The sequence below is a fragment of the Triplophysa rosa genome, linkage group LG7 (assembly GCF_024868665.1).
Source record: "Triplophysa rosa linkage group LG7, Trosa_1v2, whole genome shotgun sequence".
NCBI lineage: Eukaryota > Metazoa > Chordata > Actinopteri > Cypriniformes > Nemacheilidae > Triplophysa > Triplophysa rosa.
The window spans coordinates 26,693,507-26,710,258 of record NC_079896.1 but is presented as its reverse complement, the minus strand read 5'-3'; the positions used below and the strand labels follow the sequence as shown (position 1 = coordinate 26,710,258).

The 16,752-nt window shown below is 40.0% G+C and overlaps 2 protein-coding genes across 2 annotated transcripts in view; both read left to right on the top strand.

Moving 5' to 3' along the window:
• Positions 1-9,632, top strand: part of myo10l1 (myosin X, like 1) — a 41,325-nt gene extending 31,693 nt beyond the window's left edge. Inside the window, exons 25-40 of the mRNA XM_057337542.1 lie at positions 94-217; positions 299-542; positions 1,162-1,257; positions 1,348-1,441; positions 1,528-1,583; positions 1,669-1,811; positions 2,269-2,463; positions 2,579-2,736; positions 2,815-2,938; positions 3,021-3,318; positions 3,411-3,618; positions 3,700-3,836; positions 4,862-4,985; positions 5,772-6,251; positions 6,378-6,569; positions 7,314-9,632. Of these exons, the coding sequence (XP_057193525.1) occupies positions 94-217; positions 299-542; positions 1,162-1,257; positions 1,348-1,441; positions 1,528-1,583; positions 1,669-1,811; positions 2,269-2,463; positions 2,579-2,736; positions 2,815-2,938; positions 3,021-3,318; positions 3,411-3,618; positions 3,700-3,836; positions 4,862-4,985; positions 5,772-6,251; positions 6,378-6,569; positions 7,314-7,418 (2,778 nt within the window). The 3' untranslated portion in view covers positions 7,419-9,632. The remainder of the gene's footprint in view (positions 1-93; positions 218-298; positions 543-1,161; positions 1,258-1,347; positions 1,442-1,527; positions 1,584-1,668; positions 1,812-2,268; positions 2,464-2,578; positions 2,737-2,814; positions 2,939-3,020; positions 3,319-3,410; positions 3,619-3,699; positions 3,837-4,861; positions 4,986-5,771; positions 6,252-6,377; positions 6,570-7,313) is intronic.
• Positions 9,633-10,611: 979 nt separating this feature from the next.
• Positions 10,612-16,499, top strand: pttg1ipa (PTTG1 interacting protein a). Its single transcript, XM_057337543.1, has 7 exons — positions 10,612-10,919; positions 12,152-12,204; positions 13,111-13,219; positions 13,352-13,454; positions 13,542-13,607; positions 14,261-14,307; positions 15,386-16,499. Exons 1-7 carry the CDS (start codon positions 10,784-10,786, stop codon positions 15,430-15,432), a joined length of 561 nt encoding a protein of 186 aa, XP_057193526.1. The 5' UTR covers positions 10,612-10,783; the 3' UTR covers positions 15,433-16,499.
• The last annotated feature ends 253 nt before the right edge of the window (positions 16,500-16,752 follow it).

Here is a 16,752-nt window from a genome sequence, read left to right as displayed (position 1 = left end):
CGTTTTTCGCTTTAGTTAGTGTGTATAGACAGTAAATGTGGTTGTTCTTTGTTTTACACTTTTCTTTTAATGCAAAAAACGTGTGTGTGTCAGTACGCTGAGAGTGATGAAGATCATGATGGAGGTGTGGACACAGACGAAGAGGTGTCCAATGGTAAAGTCAACATCTTGAACGGGAACGGACCCCCGTATTTCCACAGTTACCTCTACATGAAGGGTAAGAAAGCACACATGAGCCCTGACTCACGACAGTCCAGATCTCTTTTCCCATGTGCAAATGTTGTCGTGATGTGTGCAGCTGGTCTGATGATCCCGTGGCGCAGGCGTTGGTGTGTTCTGAAGGACGACACATTCATGTGGTTTCGCTCGAAGCAGGAGTCGCTGAAGTCAGGCTGGCTGTATAAGAAGGGCGGAGGTTTGTCCACACTGTCGCGCAGAAACTGGAAAATGCGCTGGTTTGTCCTGCGTGACACCAAACTCATGTATTATGAGAACGACAGCGAAGAGAGACTGAAGGGAACCATCGACATCCGCTTGGCCAAGTAAGAATTCAGCTTACCTCAAATGACTTATGAGAGAAACAAATGAGAGTGTAATTGAAGAGTCTGGAGGTGTAAATGAATGTAGATTGTAGGATTTTAGTCAATTTGATGAGAAATCTTTGAGTTGATATCGAGATCATCAATCATATTGACTTTTGATCTGAGCTCAGTTTGACACATCGTTGACATCTCTTCTCAAACTCTAATGACAGACACATGTGGGACATTTCTGACTCTTTCCAGCCCAACTAAACGTTCCCGTCGAATCTTAGAGTTTACAGCAGTCGTTCTCTCTGTAGTTGCAGCAGTGCTGTTTTAAGATGCCTGAGGAGAACTGGCCCTCCCGGCTGAGTCTGGCCGTCTCCACTCTTACATACATATACATACACATCTACATCTATCTATAGTGGAGTTTGGGTTCCTTGCCACCATTGCCACTGGCTTACTCACTGGGAGACTGCTGATTTTGTTTAATCCATAAACGACATGCGTTTAACAACAATTTAACAAAATTGAATCTTTTTCTCAGGAGACAGATGAGACTTTGCATTTGCTCACCATTTAACCTCATCTATGAGTTGGAGTTATATAAAGAATTAGTCTATGGCTGTATTTTCAGGGAGATTGTTGATAATCACGAGAAGGAGAACGCTCTGAATATCGTGACAGATGAGAGAACGTATCAGGTGTTCGCCGAGTCACCGGAGGACGCCAGGTACTCTGACACCATCAGCTCTGATGAGAATCCCATCTGATTTCTCATCCCGTCACTAAACTACTGTCTCTCTCTCTCTCGCTCGACCAGCGGTTGGTTTAACATGTTGAGTCGGGTGGCCACCGCCACACCAGAGCAGCTGATGGAGATGTCTCACGAACAGGCTAACCCGAAGAACGCGGTGGTCAGTGTTCTTACACATCTCGCATCTCGCTAAAGTGTGAGAACTCTAAATCTAGTTTTTGTTCTCTCTCTCTCTGTTCCTTTCAGGGCACGCTGGATGTTGGATTGATCGACTCCGTGTGTGCTTCAGATAATCCTGACAGGTGAGATTGAGTTTCCCTTAAAGAAGTATTTCAATGGAATGTTTTATGTCTGGTGTAAAAATAACTCCCGTCTTGTCTCCATTAGGCCCAATTCATTTGTGATCATCACAGCCAATCGTGTGATTCACTGTAACTCGGATCTGCCGGAGGAGATGCATCACTGGATCAGTCTCTTACAGAAACCTAAAGGAGACACAAAGACGGACGGACAAGAGTTTCTGCTCAGAGGTCTGAGGACTTTCTCTAATACACATCATTTATACAGATGATTTCATCTTTGACGTGGGAATGGAAGCTTCAACCATGTTGAGCTACAGAAAAACTGTCAAAGTAGAAAAGAAAGTGAATGTTTTGGAGATTTAGATGAGCATTATTTTTATCAACATCAAACTTTAGTTTGAGATTTATATGAACAGCAGCTTCAGCTTTATACTGACTTTGCATTGCATTCCTGTGCTTAAAGATGGTTTTAAATTCAATTAGAGTTTTTTAGTGTCTTGCCACAGCGTAAAGCCTACTTAAAACTGATTTTTGATTAATTAATTATCGATCGAAATAATGTAAAACTGCAGCAAAGTTTGTGTCAGGCATAGGAGATCAAATATAGAGTTTGTACAGTATAAAAATCGTCATGTTTGTAATAAAAGTCCTCACAAATATCCAAACGTGTGTGTGTGTGTTTCAGGTTGGCTTCATAAAGAGGTGAAGTCGGGGGCTAAGAGCTCGGCTCTCAAACTGAAGAAACGCTGGTTTGTCTTGACCAACAACTCTCTGGATTACTTCAAGTCTTCTGAACGCAGCGCATCAAAGATGGGCACTCTGGTTCTGAACAGCTTGTGTTCTGTTGTCCAACCTGAAGAGAAGACATTTAAAGAGACGGGTGAGTGTGACCAGACAAAATGCCAACAAATAACATCGAAGATAGTCGTTGACTTGAACTTGGCGTTGATTGTTAATAAAACCCAATAAGACGCTGATGTGTGTTTCCACCGCAGGTTACTGGAACATCATCGTTCACGGGCGGAAACACTCGTATCATCTGTACACAAAGGCGCTGAATGAGGCGATGCGCTGGGTGTCTACCACACAGGGCGTCATCGACAACAAACCTCTCATTGAAACACCCACACAGCAGCTCATAAGAGACATCAAGGTAAAGATGACGATTCTGGCTCGTGACAGAAAAGGTTTGATTTGTTCAAGCGGTTCTTGATGTGTGACACTCGTGCAGGAGAACAGCGTGAACTCCGAGGCCGTGGAACTGATGTATCGCAGAAACCCCATCCTGAGATATACCCAGCATCCCCTGCATGCACCTTTGCTGCCACTGCCGTACGGAGAGGTCAACGAACCCCGTGAGTCTCTTTAATCTGCTTTTGCGTGATCTTAGCATCCGGCTCTAAACGTCGTCTCTCTCTCTCTCTCTTCCGGCTGCAGTGCAAAAGGAGAAGGGCTACGGGAGCCTGCAGGACGAGGCGGTGAAGATCTTTAACTCGCTCCAGGAGATGGAGATCGTCTCAGACCCCGTGAACATCATCCAGGGCATCCTGCAGACCTGCCACGACCTGCGGCCACTCAGAGACGAGGTGTACTGTCAGCTGATCAAACAGACCAATCACGTGCCGCAGCCCAACAGCCCGGCGAACCGTGCGCACTGGCACCTGCTCACCTGCATGAGCTGCACCTTCCTGCCCAGCCGTGCCATCCTGCGCTACCTCCGCTTCCATCTGAAGAGGTAAACACGCTCCCCTTGTGGGCGGGGCTTATTTCGGCTACGATCCCGACTTATTTGTTCAGCGGTTTTAACGTCTGTGAATGATCTGGTAGGGTTAGGGAGCGTTACTCTGGCACCGAGATAGAGAAGTACGCACACTTCATCGGTGAGTCTCTGAAGAGGACAAAGACGCGGGAGTACGTGCCGTCTCAGGACGAGATCGCCGCCCTGCTGGTCAGACAAGAAATGACGACGACTGTGTACTGTCACGGCGGAGGATCCTGCAAGATATCCATCAACTCCCACACGACAGCTGGAGAGGTGAAACCCCTTTCATCAGATCTCTGCGCTTTATATTTGTCGTGTTATGATGGAAGGTAACACTAGATTTGATTTGTGAAGGTGGTGGAGAAGCTGATTCGTGGTCTGGCAATGGAGAACAGCAGGAACATGTTCTCTCTGTTTGAACACAATAAGGTGGCGAGTCGAGCTATAGAGAGTCGTGTGATTGTGGCTGATATTCTAGCAAAGTTTGAGAGGTAAATACAGCTGTAATGATATATCAGGACCAGTGTTGGGTAAGTTACTCTAAAAAAGTAATTGATTACTAGTTACTAATTACATATTCAAAAGTGTAATTAGATTACTGTACAAATGACTCTCTTCAAAAAGTATATAATAACTTATTACTAATTACTTTCTATATCCTACATCAACCTTGATTAGAATTGATTCAAGGATAGACATGAAACGGCTCTTTTAATTCATTCAAATAAATAACTACATTAATTAACTACAATTATTCTTATAGACAGCTAAATTACATTTTATCAGCTTGGTTGTGGAGGAGATGTATAACACGTCTATCTCCTGCGCTGCTCCATAGCGCCCCCCACTACAATTATTCTTATTTACTGACCAAAGTATTACAAATGTGAGAAGGACACATTAAAGCATACATTTTAAAGTTAGACTTATCATTTGGATGTCGTTTCCACTATTGAACATATAACATAGTATTTAGTTCAATTACATCAGAAGTAACTGTAATTAAATTACAGAAAAATAAGAGTAATCCCTTACTTTACTTTTTCAAGGGAAAAGTAATTAAATTACAGTAACTAATGACTTAGTAACTAGTTACACCCAACACTGATCAGAACACAATATATCGCCATGCAGACAGTTATGATTTTTTACCATATGAAGAAGCTTTTTCATCCCTTTCTTAATTCTGATTTAATTCAGTTGAATGTTTCAGTGACCGATCTATTCAGTTTGCGTGAATATAAACACACAAGGTTCAATGTTGTCCGTTCAGTAGCAAGTTTAATGTACAACGAAAATGCGATGGAAAAGTGTTTTGAAAGTAAATCATTTACTTGAAATAGTTTCATTATAAAATGTTGTTCAAAATTTTGTGATACTGTCATATCGTGTGAACCCTAGAGGATAACCATTGACACGACCATTGACGTCGAAAATGAAAGATGTGAAATGATTTTTTAGTGTGGCATTTGCATGTGTGTTGGTTTGTTAACTGAAGCAGTGTTTTGGTCTTTAGGTTGGCGGGCGGTGAAGAGGAGGAGGAGGAAGGACCCTGGAGACTTTATTTCAAACTCTATTGTTTTCTGGACGTTGAAAGCATGCCGAAAGAAGGAGTGGAATTTGCCTTCATGTTTGAGCAGGTGAACTGCAATTGTATATTTTGTTTAACCATTAAAGCAGTGGTTCTCAAACTTTTTTTTTGCAAGGCACCCCTTTGTGGACCCCCCAAATAAAAATTTTCATTAAAGGATCATATAAAATTATCATATAAAATTATACAACGCTGAAACATCAGTTCTTTTGGTTGTTGGTTTTATTTTATGATGTTTAATTGCACAACATTTATGATACGTTTCTATGTATGGCGCAAAAACCGTGGGCCCCCCGGGATCCATGTTTAACTGCATTAAAGAGCTCCTGAAAGGTTTCACTTTATAAAAGAATTCTGACCAAACTGTTTCTAGACGGCATCTGTTGTTGTCTAAACTGATGGGAAAAGTAAATTGACTTTACCTTTCAAAAGTTTTTATTTATTTATTATAGTAAACTCATTAAAACTTTAGAATACAAACACAAATGTACTTTGGAAATTGCGCAAAATATGAAAATGAAAATTAATTTTTTCATTTTTAAATGAAAAAATAAAATATATACAGTATATATTTCCGATTTTTTGATGAAATTATTACGCACAATTATAATTTTGTCTATGAAATTACGCTAAATTTTTGACCTATAGTGTATATATTAATATATAACGAAACTTTGTAAATGAACATTCATTAGAATATGTGTTAATTGTGATTCTCTTTTACAACTGTGATTATGTTGGTTAATGTTTATAAAGTGAAAGTCTTTTTATTCATCTTCCATCTCTTCTCTCTGTCTCATGCCGTGTCTCGTTTATTTTCATCATTTCTCTTCAGGCTCATGAGAGTTTGATCAACGGTCATTTCCCGGCATGTGAGGACACTCTTCAGCACCTAGCGGCTCTGCGTCTGCAGTACATTCACGGGGATGTGGCCCGTACGCCCTGGAGTCTGAGCAGCGTGTATCCGGTGGGTCGACTCCGCACGCGGATCCTTCAGTCCACTAAAGCCGGAGCGACCGGAGTCCAGGGGGCTTGTATGGTCGGCGCCGGAGTTCACACGTTAGAAAGGCGGAAGGCAAACTTTCTGGACGGCACCTTGAGACGCAGCTTTAAGACGGGATCTCTGAAGAAACAGCGTGTGGAGGAGGAACAGATGCTGGAGATGTTCGTGAAGGAGGAGATGTCGGCCACTCTCGCCAGCGTGTTGGAGAAATGGAGTCGTCTGCAGGGAATGCCTCAGCATCAGGCCATGCTTACGTACATGACCGTCATTAAAGAATGGCCGGGATATGGATCCACACTCTTTGACGTGGAGGTATGAATCTGTTCTTTGAGGTTTAAAACATCCCAGATTACAAGATCACGATGTGATTTTGATCATGATTGTGTGTGTGTGTGTGTGTGTGTGTGTGTGTGTGTGTGTGTGTGTGTTTGTGTGCAGTGTAAGGAGGGAGGGTTTCCTCATGATCTGTGGTTGGGTGTAAGCGCTGAAAACGTCTCGGTGTACAAACGCGGTGAACCCAAACCTCTCGAGACCTTCCAGTACGAACACATCGTTTTCTTCGGAGCGCCTCAGCCCAGCACTTACAAAATCATCGTGGATGAACGGGAGATGTTCTTTGAAACGTCTCAGGTACACACCACTATTCCACTTATATTCTCTATTCCTATGTTATCAGACAGAAAGTTGTACAATTTATTTCAAATCACACAATTAAAACGACAACAAACCATCACAGAATCAAAACATAGATGGGTTTTTAACATTGTGCCTGACGTAAATGAATACGGCCGTTTGTGAATTAATTTGTTCATTTCAGTTTTCACTTTAAATCATCGGATTTACATCGTGAGATTTTCACAGATCGACACACAGTAATCATGTCAGCATCCGATCAACAATTGTGAGTGCATGTCTCACAATTCTAAGAAAAGAAGTCAGATTTGTGAGTTATAAACAAACAAAGAGAGAACTCGCATAGTCGGCATGAAACTTACGAGCATAACTGTAGTTCAGGATGCTTTTGCAGATTGTCAAAGAATCAACAGTTGCTGTTTACATGAATTGCCTGTTACAGTTGATATTCATGTTTTAATGAAATAAATGACATTAAAATTCCAAGTAATCACTTTGGTCATCTAAAATACTTTTCGGATGTAACTGTAATTGGATTACTAATTACTAATGAAATACAGTTACTCAAATTTTGTATTTTAAATACGTAACTAAGTGACATGTATTTGGTTATTCCCTGGGGCAAGAAAGACATGATCCCAGCATGAACCAAAACATCAGAATTAAGTGTGAAGAAATGGTCTGGTGTCTTTATTCATGGTCGGTCGCGTGATGAGCCGCTGTGTTTTCTTGTGCTTGAAGGTGGGTGAGATCACAAAGATCATGAAGGCGTACATCAACATGATTGTGAAGAAGCGCTGCAGTGTCATGTCCATCACCAGCAACAGCAGCGCATGGATGAGGTGATGGAAAACCAATCAGAGAGCTGAAGGACCGTGACGTCATCACAGCGGAGAAACGGCCGAGCGTGGATCGACTAACACAACAGCCGCTCCAGCTTACTGATGATCCATCGTGACCAGTTTTACTTTGACAAAGCACAACGACACAAGTCTTATCTGTTCTCCGCCAGCACTGACTCATCAGCAAACCCCGTTAGTTTCTTTCCATTTCTTGTTTCCTAACACTCACACGGCAGGTCTGGATATTGTGTTTGTGTGTGTGATTTGTGGAATTCACACGCGGAGTTGTTTTATAAAGCCGTGACCGCTGAGGGCTGTGTTTCTGGAGCGTCGCTTCATCTGATCTGTGCACATCAGCTCATATTTGAGACCTTTCACTCATCATCAAAAGCACAACAAACCGTTTTTGTTTTATTAAACAGCGGCGGCTATACATGAACGTGCTGACGTGGTACATTTGATATGAAGACTCAGAGTTTGCGTGTAAATTTTCCTCCAGCGACCCAAGACTTTTATTCTGTACCGATGCACAGCCGCCTGAATGAGTGATGTGATGTTCATCCGTGCTCTACTATACAGACGGAGTAATGGTGGTGTTTTATATAAAGCAGGTCTTGACTGTCTGCCCAATGCCAGCCGCCAACAGATAAGTATTCAACTCAAGATTTGGTAAGCATGTCTTTGTATCGTTTCACTACACGGATGGATTGTACGACACTACACTGTTGTCATGTGACAGATGGCAGTTCTGTTAGTTGGAGATGTTTGGGTTAAACTGAGGTTATATTAGTTCAACCATAGCCGCCACAAACTATGCTTCTTGCTCATTGGTTACTGGTGGTGTTGGGGGAGGGACATTGTCATTATTTATTATCCTTTGATTGGACAGAAATATGTGACAAACTGAGCATTTTTGCTTCATTTCCAGGGATCAGAAAGACCATTTTAAACGCATAGATGTCATACATTACAATATAAATGATCTATAAACCTTCAATTCAACTGATCTCATGATGCATTTCTGTTCTCATGAATCGACCGGCCCGTACCAAATATCCAAAGTGACCCGATAAACATTACCGTAAAACATTTGAGACCATGTCACGTGGACGTTGAACATTATTTTGCTGTCTGGCATTTTATCATCTACTGCGAGGCCAAACCAACCTCGTGTCTTATCACGGCTGAATTCTTTGGTATTCTGACCAGTTCCAGGCAGTTGTCATGTGGTCATACAGCCGGAGAGAGACGTAACAGAGAAAAACATCATCTTTTTCTTTATTTTTTTGGTGTATGAGTATAATCCTGCAACAGTACTTGTGTAATTTTGCTGTTTGATATGCACATGATATTTGTCCGTGTACTGCAAGCTCTTTTGTGAACGTGTGTTTTGATTTAATGATGGATTGACACAAAGAAGAGAAAAGATGATGAAAATGTTTATGCAATGAAGCGTCTGTGTATGGGTGTTTCTGAGTTATGATTATATTTATGAAATATATATCTGGACAGGGGTCATTGAAGGTTTGCTGTGTTTTTCTGACATGATATAGTGTTATATGATACGATAGTGTTATAGATGATATTTGCAGAAGAGGGCATTGTGATACCTGTCATGGGCAAGAGGACATTTATTGTGATGATGAGGATGTGTGTGTGTGTTAGAAGCAGGTGGTGTGTCCCCTTCCATCACAGTTGTCTGTCTCTTCAGACAAATTAATTTTCAATTGAGAACAGAGCAGCCGAAAAGAATCAGGTGCTACAGCGCAGTTTCACTCTGCCTCATATACACACGCTAACGCACACACACACAGACACACACACACACACAGATCAGTATAACACACACACACACAGATCAGTATAACACGCACACACATTCAGATCAGTATAACACACACACACACACGCACACACACACACACACAGGGATCAGTATAACACACACACACACAGGGATCAGTATAACACACACACACGCACACATAGGGATCAGTATAACACACACACACACACACACACACACACAGGGATCAGTATAACACACACACGCACACAGGGATCAGTATAACACACACACACACACACACACAGATCAGTATAACACACACACACACAGATCAGTATAACACGCACACACATTCAGATCAGTATAACACACACACACACACGCACACACACACACACACAGGGATCAGTATAACACACACACACACAGGGATCAGTATAACACACACACACGCACACACAGGGATCAGTATAACACACACACACACACACACACACACACAGGGATCAGTATAACACACACACACACAGGGATCAGTATAACACACACACACGCACACATAGGGATCAGTATAACACACACACACACACACACACACACACAGGGATCAGTATAACACACACACGCACACAGGGATCAGTATAACACACACACACACACACACAGGGATCAGTATAACACACACACACACACACACACACACACACACTCATAGCACAGTTGGATCTCTCAGACACATTCACACTGGGGTCCTTGCTCAGCTGCGGGCAGCCAGTACAAGGCCTGAAATAATGTTCTCATTACCATTGTTATTATACAATAAATTATACACAAAAATAATAATAGTTAATAGTTGTTAAAACATACTGAGAGAGCAAAATGCTTTCTTTTGTAACTGGCTTTACAAAACGCTTTAATAAATTGTTGTAACTTAGGATGTGGTTTATTTTGTCTAATGGTCTTTGAGATTAATATTATAAGATATATGATAAGTAAACATCATTGAATCGTTTTCATTTACATGTAATGCATGTTTTAAACACCAGGGGGCGCCATTTCCCTCTTTTATTTATCAATATGTATAGTCGTTTTGGGACGCCATCGTGTTCTGTTGTTTCGTCATTTTACTGTAATGCTCCTACTGGACTGTTAACTTTGTAATATATAATAAACGTAACACATGCATAAATACATTTTTATATCAAAGTATCGTTGTTATATAATTCTTTACAGACGTCCTGTAGTTATAGTTAAAAAGATCTTAATCTATCCAGTCTACTCTGTCCAGTTTGCGAAATCGCGCTATGTTGCCAATGGCGCTTAAAATAATGAGTCACTGGACTTTCGTAATTGGACGTCTGCAACCTAACGTCAGCATTGCGTCATTAATATTCATAAGCCACGCCTTCGCCAGGTAAGAGCCCCAAATCCTGTTCACTCTCCGAAGAGAAACTAGAGAAAACCTGTTTTCCCAGCGTTCAGTTTCAGCTGCACGGGCCTTACAACAGCAAACTCTTTGCTTTCGGGAAATAGAAGAGTTTATCCTGCTTGATAGTTTTGTTGATTTTAAAGAAGAGAAGATGGGTTTTATTCCTGTGGTTCTGCTTCTCTTTGCTTTGAGCGCAACTCTGGCACAGAGTACGACAACACAACGGACTAACGTCACAACACAAACTACAACCCAGACAACGACACAGACTACGACACCACCTCCAAGTAAGACAAACAGATACTTCTGTTACAATCTACATTTGTATTATTTGAAGGAAAAGCCATAAACAATTCACCATTTAATAATTTTAAGCTCTTTTAGTATATATGTTGATATTGTTCTTTACTATTTATATTGTGATTGTTGTCAGGGTGTGTCATACCATAGTCATTTGCCAAGTTAAATCTTTTATTGACGTTTACAGTGAAATTTTAGCGCAAACAGGTGAAAATTACAGTGATTTTGTCAGTTCAATTTCAAATGCAATCAAACTTACTGGAGCTACCTGTGCGTTAAAGGGTTTTAATGCACACCTTCCAGCCAATCAGAATCAAGTATTCAAAAAGACCATGGTATAAGAAACATTAATTCCCATGGGAGTCTAATACGTTACGTAATATGTGTAAATAACAGTCTTCCTGTGATTTCCCATGATGCTTTTCTGAGGTTTCATAGCTGGAGATGGTCAGGGCAACCGATGTCTCAAAGGGCCCTCTTACAAAATACAAGTGTGCTATTAGTGTACTTCTTGAGGGAAGATATCAAAGTACACTTTTGTTAAATATATTTACAATAAGGCATAGAAATGACACTTTATTACAATACACTAAATGACACACTGACAAATATGTCTAAGTATATGTAGCCTACACTTGTCCTCAGTCCTTTAATAGAGGTATACTTATAATAAAGTATTCTATTAAATAGCTATTAAATATAAAAACTACGTTTGTAGTACTGCGTATACTTCAAAGTGTACTTTCATAAACAAACAAACAAAAAATGCGCTTCAAGTTTTGAACTAGTTAACTATCAGTATACCTGTTAAGCTGCCGTACAAGTGGAAATGTAGTTGTAAACTTAAGTACACTTCAAGTATACTTAAAATGATACTTTCATGAACTACAAAGTGGGCCAGTTTAGTTCCAAGTAGTATTGAAATAGAACACTTAAAAGTATTTATATTCGTATAATATTAGATATTATTACACATTTGATCAGATATTAAATTATACCTGAACTTTACTCTGTTCTAAATCAAGTAATAAAATGAGCTTTGGGTCTAAATGTTGACTATCGTATGAAGTGAGGCGCTGAACGTCACAGATGTGATTATTACAAGAGTAAACGATATAATTCTATTATAAATGAAAACGTTATGTGATTTGTGTTTCTAAAAAGCGCTTTGAGATGAAATCAGGAATGTTGTCTACCCTCTCTCTTCTCATTTCTTTAGGTTGTGAGAGCAAAAACGGCACTAGCTGTGAAGAATGCTTGTCAAATGTCAATGTGAGTTTGGATGAATCTCTTTCTCTTTGTGTTGTGTTTGTACATTACAGGAGCAATAATACAATAGGTGCTAATATACCAAGTTACTAGTTTCCACAAAAGCCAGAACAACACCTGCTGAGAGAGAGAGAGAGAGAGAGGGTTAGTTTTATGTGCACTTTGTTTGCATGCTCGGTAAGATGCAGGTAAACACGGCCGTCTGTAAAGAGCAAGGTTTGAAATGTGTACGTGATATCTGACAAACACATAAACAGCTCACATTCAGAGCGTCAGGAGGAAGAAATGTAGCTGGATGGGTTGGATATTTTTACACTGATCAGATTGTAAGTCATCTCACCTGTTGAACAGGTTCAGGCTGTTCTGGATGTTTTTAGGTCATTACAGTGTTTCCTGGAGCTCAGTCACCTGCCCCTCCAAACATCTCTCTGCCTTATTCAGATGATTTAAAATCACTCTTTTATTTTGTATATTCTACAAAGCATGCGTATTATTTTGCTCTTTAAACAAATCCCTGACCCAAAGTAGAAAAGGTTACTTTTGACCACCCTAGCAACCATTCTGAACCGCTTAGCAACCACATACTTTAACAACACTCAGCATCTCAGCATTGTGGAGGAGAGTTTCGAACGATTAAAGATTTACTTGTAAAATGTTAAACCCATGCATGATGTGTTTAAAACGTATCAAATGAACTTTCTGCAGGTGATGTTTCTGTAACCGTCTCTCACGTGTTTGTTCTCATGATGTGTTTTCAGCTCCACTGAGACATTTGCTTTTGTGACGTCCACATATCTGTGTCACTGACGTGTCGTATTTTCCATTCAGTTGTCATTTTTACGCTCGTCATCAGTGTTCCTGTGTACACACACGGACCGAACGGTGTTTTTTCTTCATACCTGTGTTTAGTGTTTATGGTGCATCCCAACCAAGAGGTGTCTGACATACCCAGCCAAAACCATCCTGCCCCCCCATTCCCTCTGCCCGCTGAATGATGCTCGCTGGGGTCTGTGCACAAGTAAGAAATGTTTTCTCCAATCTCTTTCGTTCATATTATGCAAGCACTTGATCCAAGGTTCATTTGTTTATACGAGCAGGCAATGCATCACACACAGGCACTTTCTTCTTTTCTTTCTGTTGTGAAATTCAGTAAACTTCCAGATCTTGATCATCACGGTGTCGGTGGCTGGAGCGCTCCTCATCGTTGGTTTTTTTATCTGCATCTTCTGTTGCTGCAAGTGTGAGAACATCGGGTAAGACTGAAGATGTGTAAACCCATGTGTCACATGACCTTTAATAACGCAACACTGCATCCATAATGATTTTTCATTTAATCATAGATCCGCTCGATTTGAAAACAATATGAACCGGAAGGCAGACAAGAGAAAGACAAAACAAGGGGAGAGGTGAGATCTTACAACCACCTCCAATAATGCTTAAACAAGTTCAACAAGAATGCTGTCTTAAATTCATGTTCTTTATTCGTATGAGGCTTTATTTGTTGTGAAGCACCCGGCACAAATTCTGAGTATGGAACACCGTACTTGGCCTCTATCCAAAGCAACTTACAAATGAGGCACAACAATGGAAGCAATCCGTTCAACAAAAGGGCAAGAATGCAAAAGAGCTATAGAACTGGTCTCAGCGCACACTCAGAGCTGTATAAGTACATACACGTAGACAATACTTTCATTTGTATAGTCAAAGATAGAAAGAGTGGGAAAGCGATAGAAATAGGAGTCTGTGTTATTGTGTCAGGTGTTGACGAAAGAGATGTGTCTTTTACCGATTCTTAAACATGCTTAAGATTCCGCTGTTCTTATAGAGACAGGCAGATCATTCCACCATCTTGGGGACAAACTTGTTCCCTAAAGTGAGCAAAACCTGACAAATCCCAGCAAAACCTCATTTGTAAAAGCGCCATAAAAAATATAATAAATGGAAAACGTTTTGTGTGGGTTGGTATAACTAGCTGTGTATACAAGCAAGAGAAGCGTGTGTGAATGTGCACGTGTGTGGTTACAGTAGGAATTCATGTCCTTGTCATTTTGTCTCACAGAACCGCCGAGCTGAAGACAAGACATGATGAGATCCGGCAAAAATATGGTGAGTTACTCGTGTGTGTATCTGGAGTCAGAGAAATGAAAGACGTTTTTATGCCATCAGTACACAAACCAATGAGTCCGGGGCATTAATGCTGAAACCAGAAGAGAAAACACTGGGGTTTTAGAGTGACTGAAACTGCAGCTGTGTCTGAATTCTCCCCCTATCTCCTATATAGTGCACCACATCAGGTGTCCGCCATTTTGTAGTGTACGAATTCTGAGTGAACAACTCATTCCCTACATTCGTTCACTACTTTTTACCCACAATGCATTCTGATTTAGAGCGTACATCCGATGTACACACGTTCACTCATTATTTCCCATGATGCAGCGCGAATCAACCGTCTGATTAAAACGAATACAAAAACGTGACAAATAAAGTAAAAATTAACTTTTTTAACCATTTTATTAAACATTCCATAAAGCCACACAGGTGCATTATAAGCGTTTATATTGAGAAATAGTTAGTTATATTTTTCTCATTTTCATTCACTTCTTCCCCGTATAGTGGACTATTTAGCATTCGCTATATAGGGAATAGTAAATGAGTAAACAAGTGAGCGAATTAAGACGCAGCTTGTGTGTGGCGTTTGCATGTGGCTGTGCGCCCTCTGCCGGTCATAATGCGGTCTGTCCTCTTGTTGACGCAGTTCAGGGTGTATCTGTGCATTCTGTTTTCTGTTATGGTGTTAATAAACAAACTCTTCATGAGTGCTTTTGTCCTGTGAGCAGGTCTGATGAGAAAAGATGTTGATGTGTGAATAAAACATTAATGGTCTTTCATTACAAATATCTTTTGGATTTTGTGTCTTGTTTTCTGAAATACCATCAAACCAATCAAAATATATCTTCCAGTGGCATAAGAAAAACGAACTTGAATCAAAGGGAAACAAGTTTTTTTGACCCCATCGGCAGATATGTTCCCTTTGAGTTTGATTAGTATTTTAGAAAACAGCATGTTTGTGAGAATATGTCTTTATTTAAGAATATTTAAGAGAAGATTTCTTTGATTGGAGTTATTTTGTTGCAGATGTTGTGTTAATTGCCTCTCTCTCTCTCTCTCTCTCTCTCTCTCTCAGGTCTCAGCCGAGCGAGCCCTTACGCCAGATTTGAAAATCCCACATAAAAGTGTTGGTTTTAATGTTTCATAGATCAATTCTTTTACAGTCTATAGTCTCCATGCAAACAGGAAGAATGTGATTCTGCACATTGTGATTTCTACAGTATCACAATTCATCTTCAGATATATCCTATTCAGTTATTTTATTCTGTATGTCTCAGAAAAAATTGAACTTTCTCGGGTAGGCCTCGTTTCTAGAAAAATGGTTACTTTGTTACGTATGAACAAAACTGCCTGTATTTATTTATGTTAAGTGAACATGTATGTTGTATGAAGTGTTTTTGTCCGACACTGACAAAGCTTCAGAATGCTGACACAGAGCGCACAGTCTCTTTAGCAGCGAATGAGCTCAGCATCCGCACGGCTTTGACATGTACACACGTTTCTCACGATTACAGCACGTGCAGTCAGAATAAAAATCACCCATTATAGAAAAATACTAATGTGTGTTTACTGGTTTATACCAGTTAAAAGGAGATTCTTAGAAACCAGCAGCATGGCTATTTTTATATTACAAGACGACTCTTTAGCTTGTTTGAAATGACTCATTTCTACATTCTACGACCATTTTTTCACTGCCTATTGATTTACTTTTTTAAAGACCTGTCATGATTTCATGTTTTCAATAAAATACGTCAAAGCTACTTTGTTAATCTCAAATCAATGCGAGGTCATAGTCACTGTTACACATAAAGTACTCTGGGTTGCTTGTCGAAAACAGCTACTATTAACTATTATTTCTGTGCACTTTCATCAATAAAACCGGCCACTTTCAGTGAAAGAAGTGAAAATTCGTAGTATAAACTTTGAAGTGAACTACTCCTTTAAGACGCTTACTATAGTATCAACATTTGATTTCTTTTCAACTCTTTATCAACTATTTACTTCAGTAGTTGAATTACATCTATGTTAACAGCTGCCAGGTGGAATTACGGTCTTACCAAAGTTAACCGTGATTTTACCACAGGAACCGTAGTTTAATCATGAATTTTTGATGTAAAACTGTGGTCATGCAAATGTTAATCAATCCATTAAAAAAATGCTACTACACTTAAAAAATTTAAACTGCAATAAAAATGTTTATAAGGGCTACAAAACGTTATTTTCCTATCTGTCACAAACACGCCAACAGAACTGAATGGGTGGATTATTTATTTAATAAATAATATTACTTACGATGTGTAAATATCGTCCTCCCAATATACTGTTAATTATTTTAAAACAGTTTTTGAAGTGTATATATTTAATATAACAATAGTCCGTCCCGAAATGGATTCACAATAACAGGGAAATGGCCCTGTCCAGAAACACAGGCCCGTGTGCATC

What these genes read in the sequence shown, in the direction of transcription:
- pttg1ipa (XM_057337543.1), top strand. Translation starts at nt 10,784, where the DNA reads ATGGGTTTTATTCCTGTGGTTCTGCTTCTCTTTGCTTTGAGCGCAACT. An exon ending in GACTACGACACCACCTCCAA is followed by an intron (nt 10,920 to 12,151) that starts GTAAGACAAACA and finishes TCATTTCTTTAG; the next exon opens with GTTGTGAGAGCAAAAACGGC. An exon ending in TCGCTGGGGTCTGTGCACAA is followed by an intron (nt 13,220 to 13,351) that starts GTAAGAAATGTT and finishes TGTGAAATTCAG; the next exon opens with TAAACTTCCAGATCTTGATC.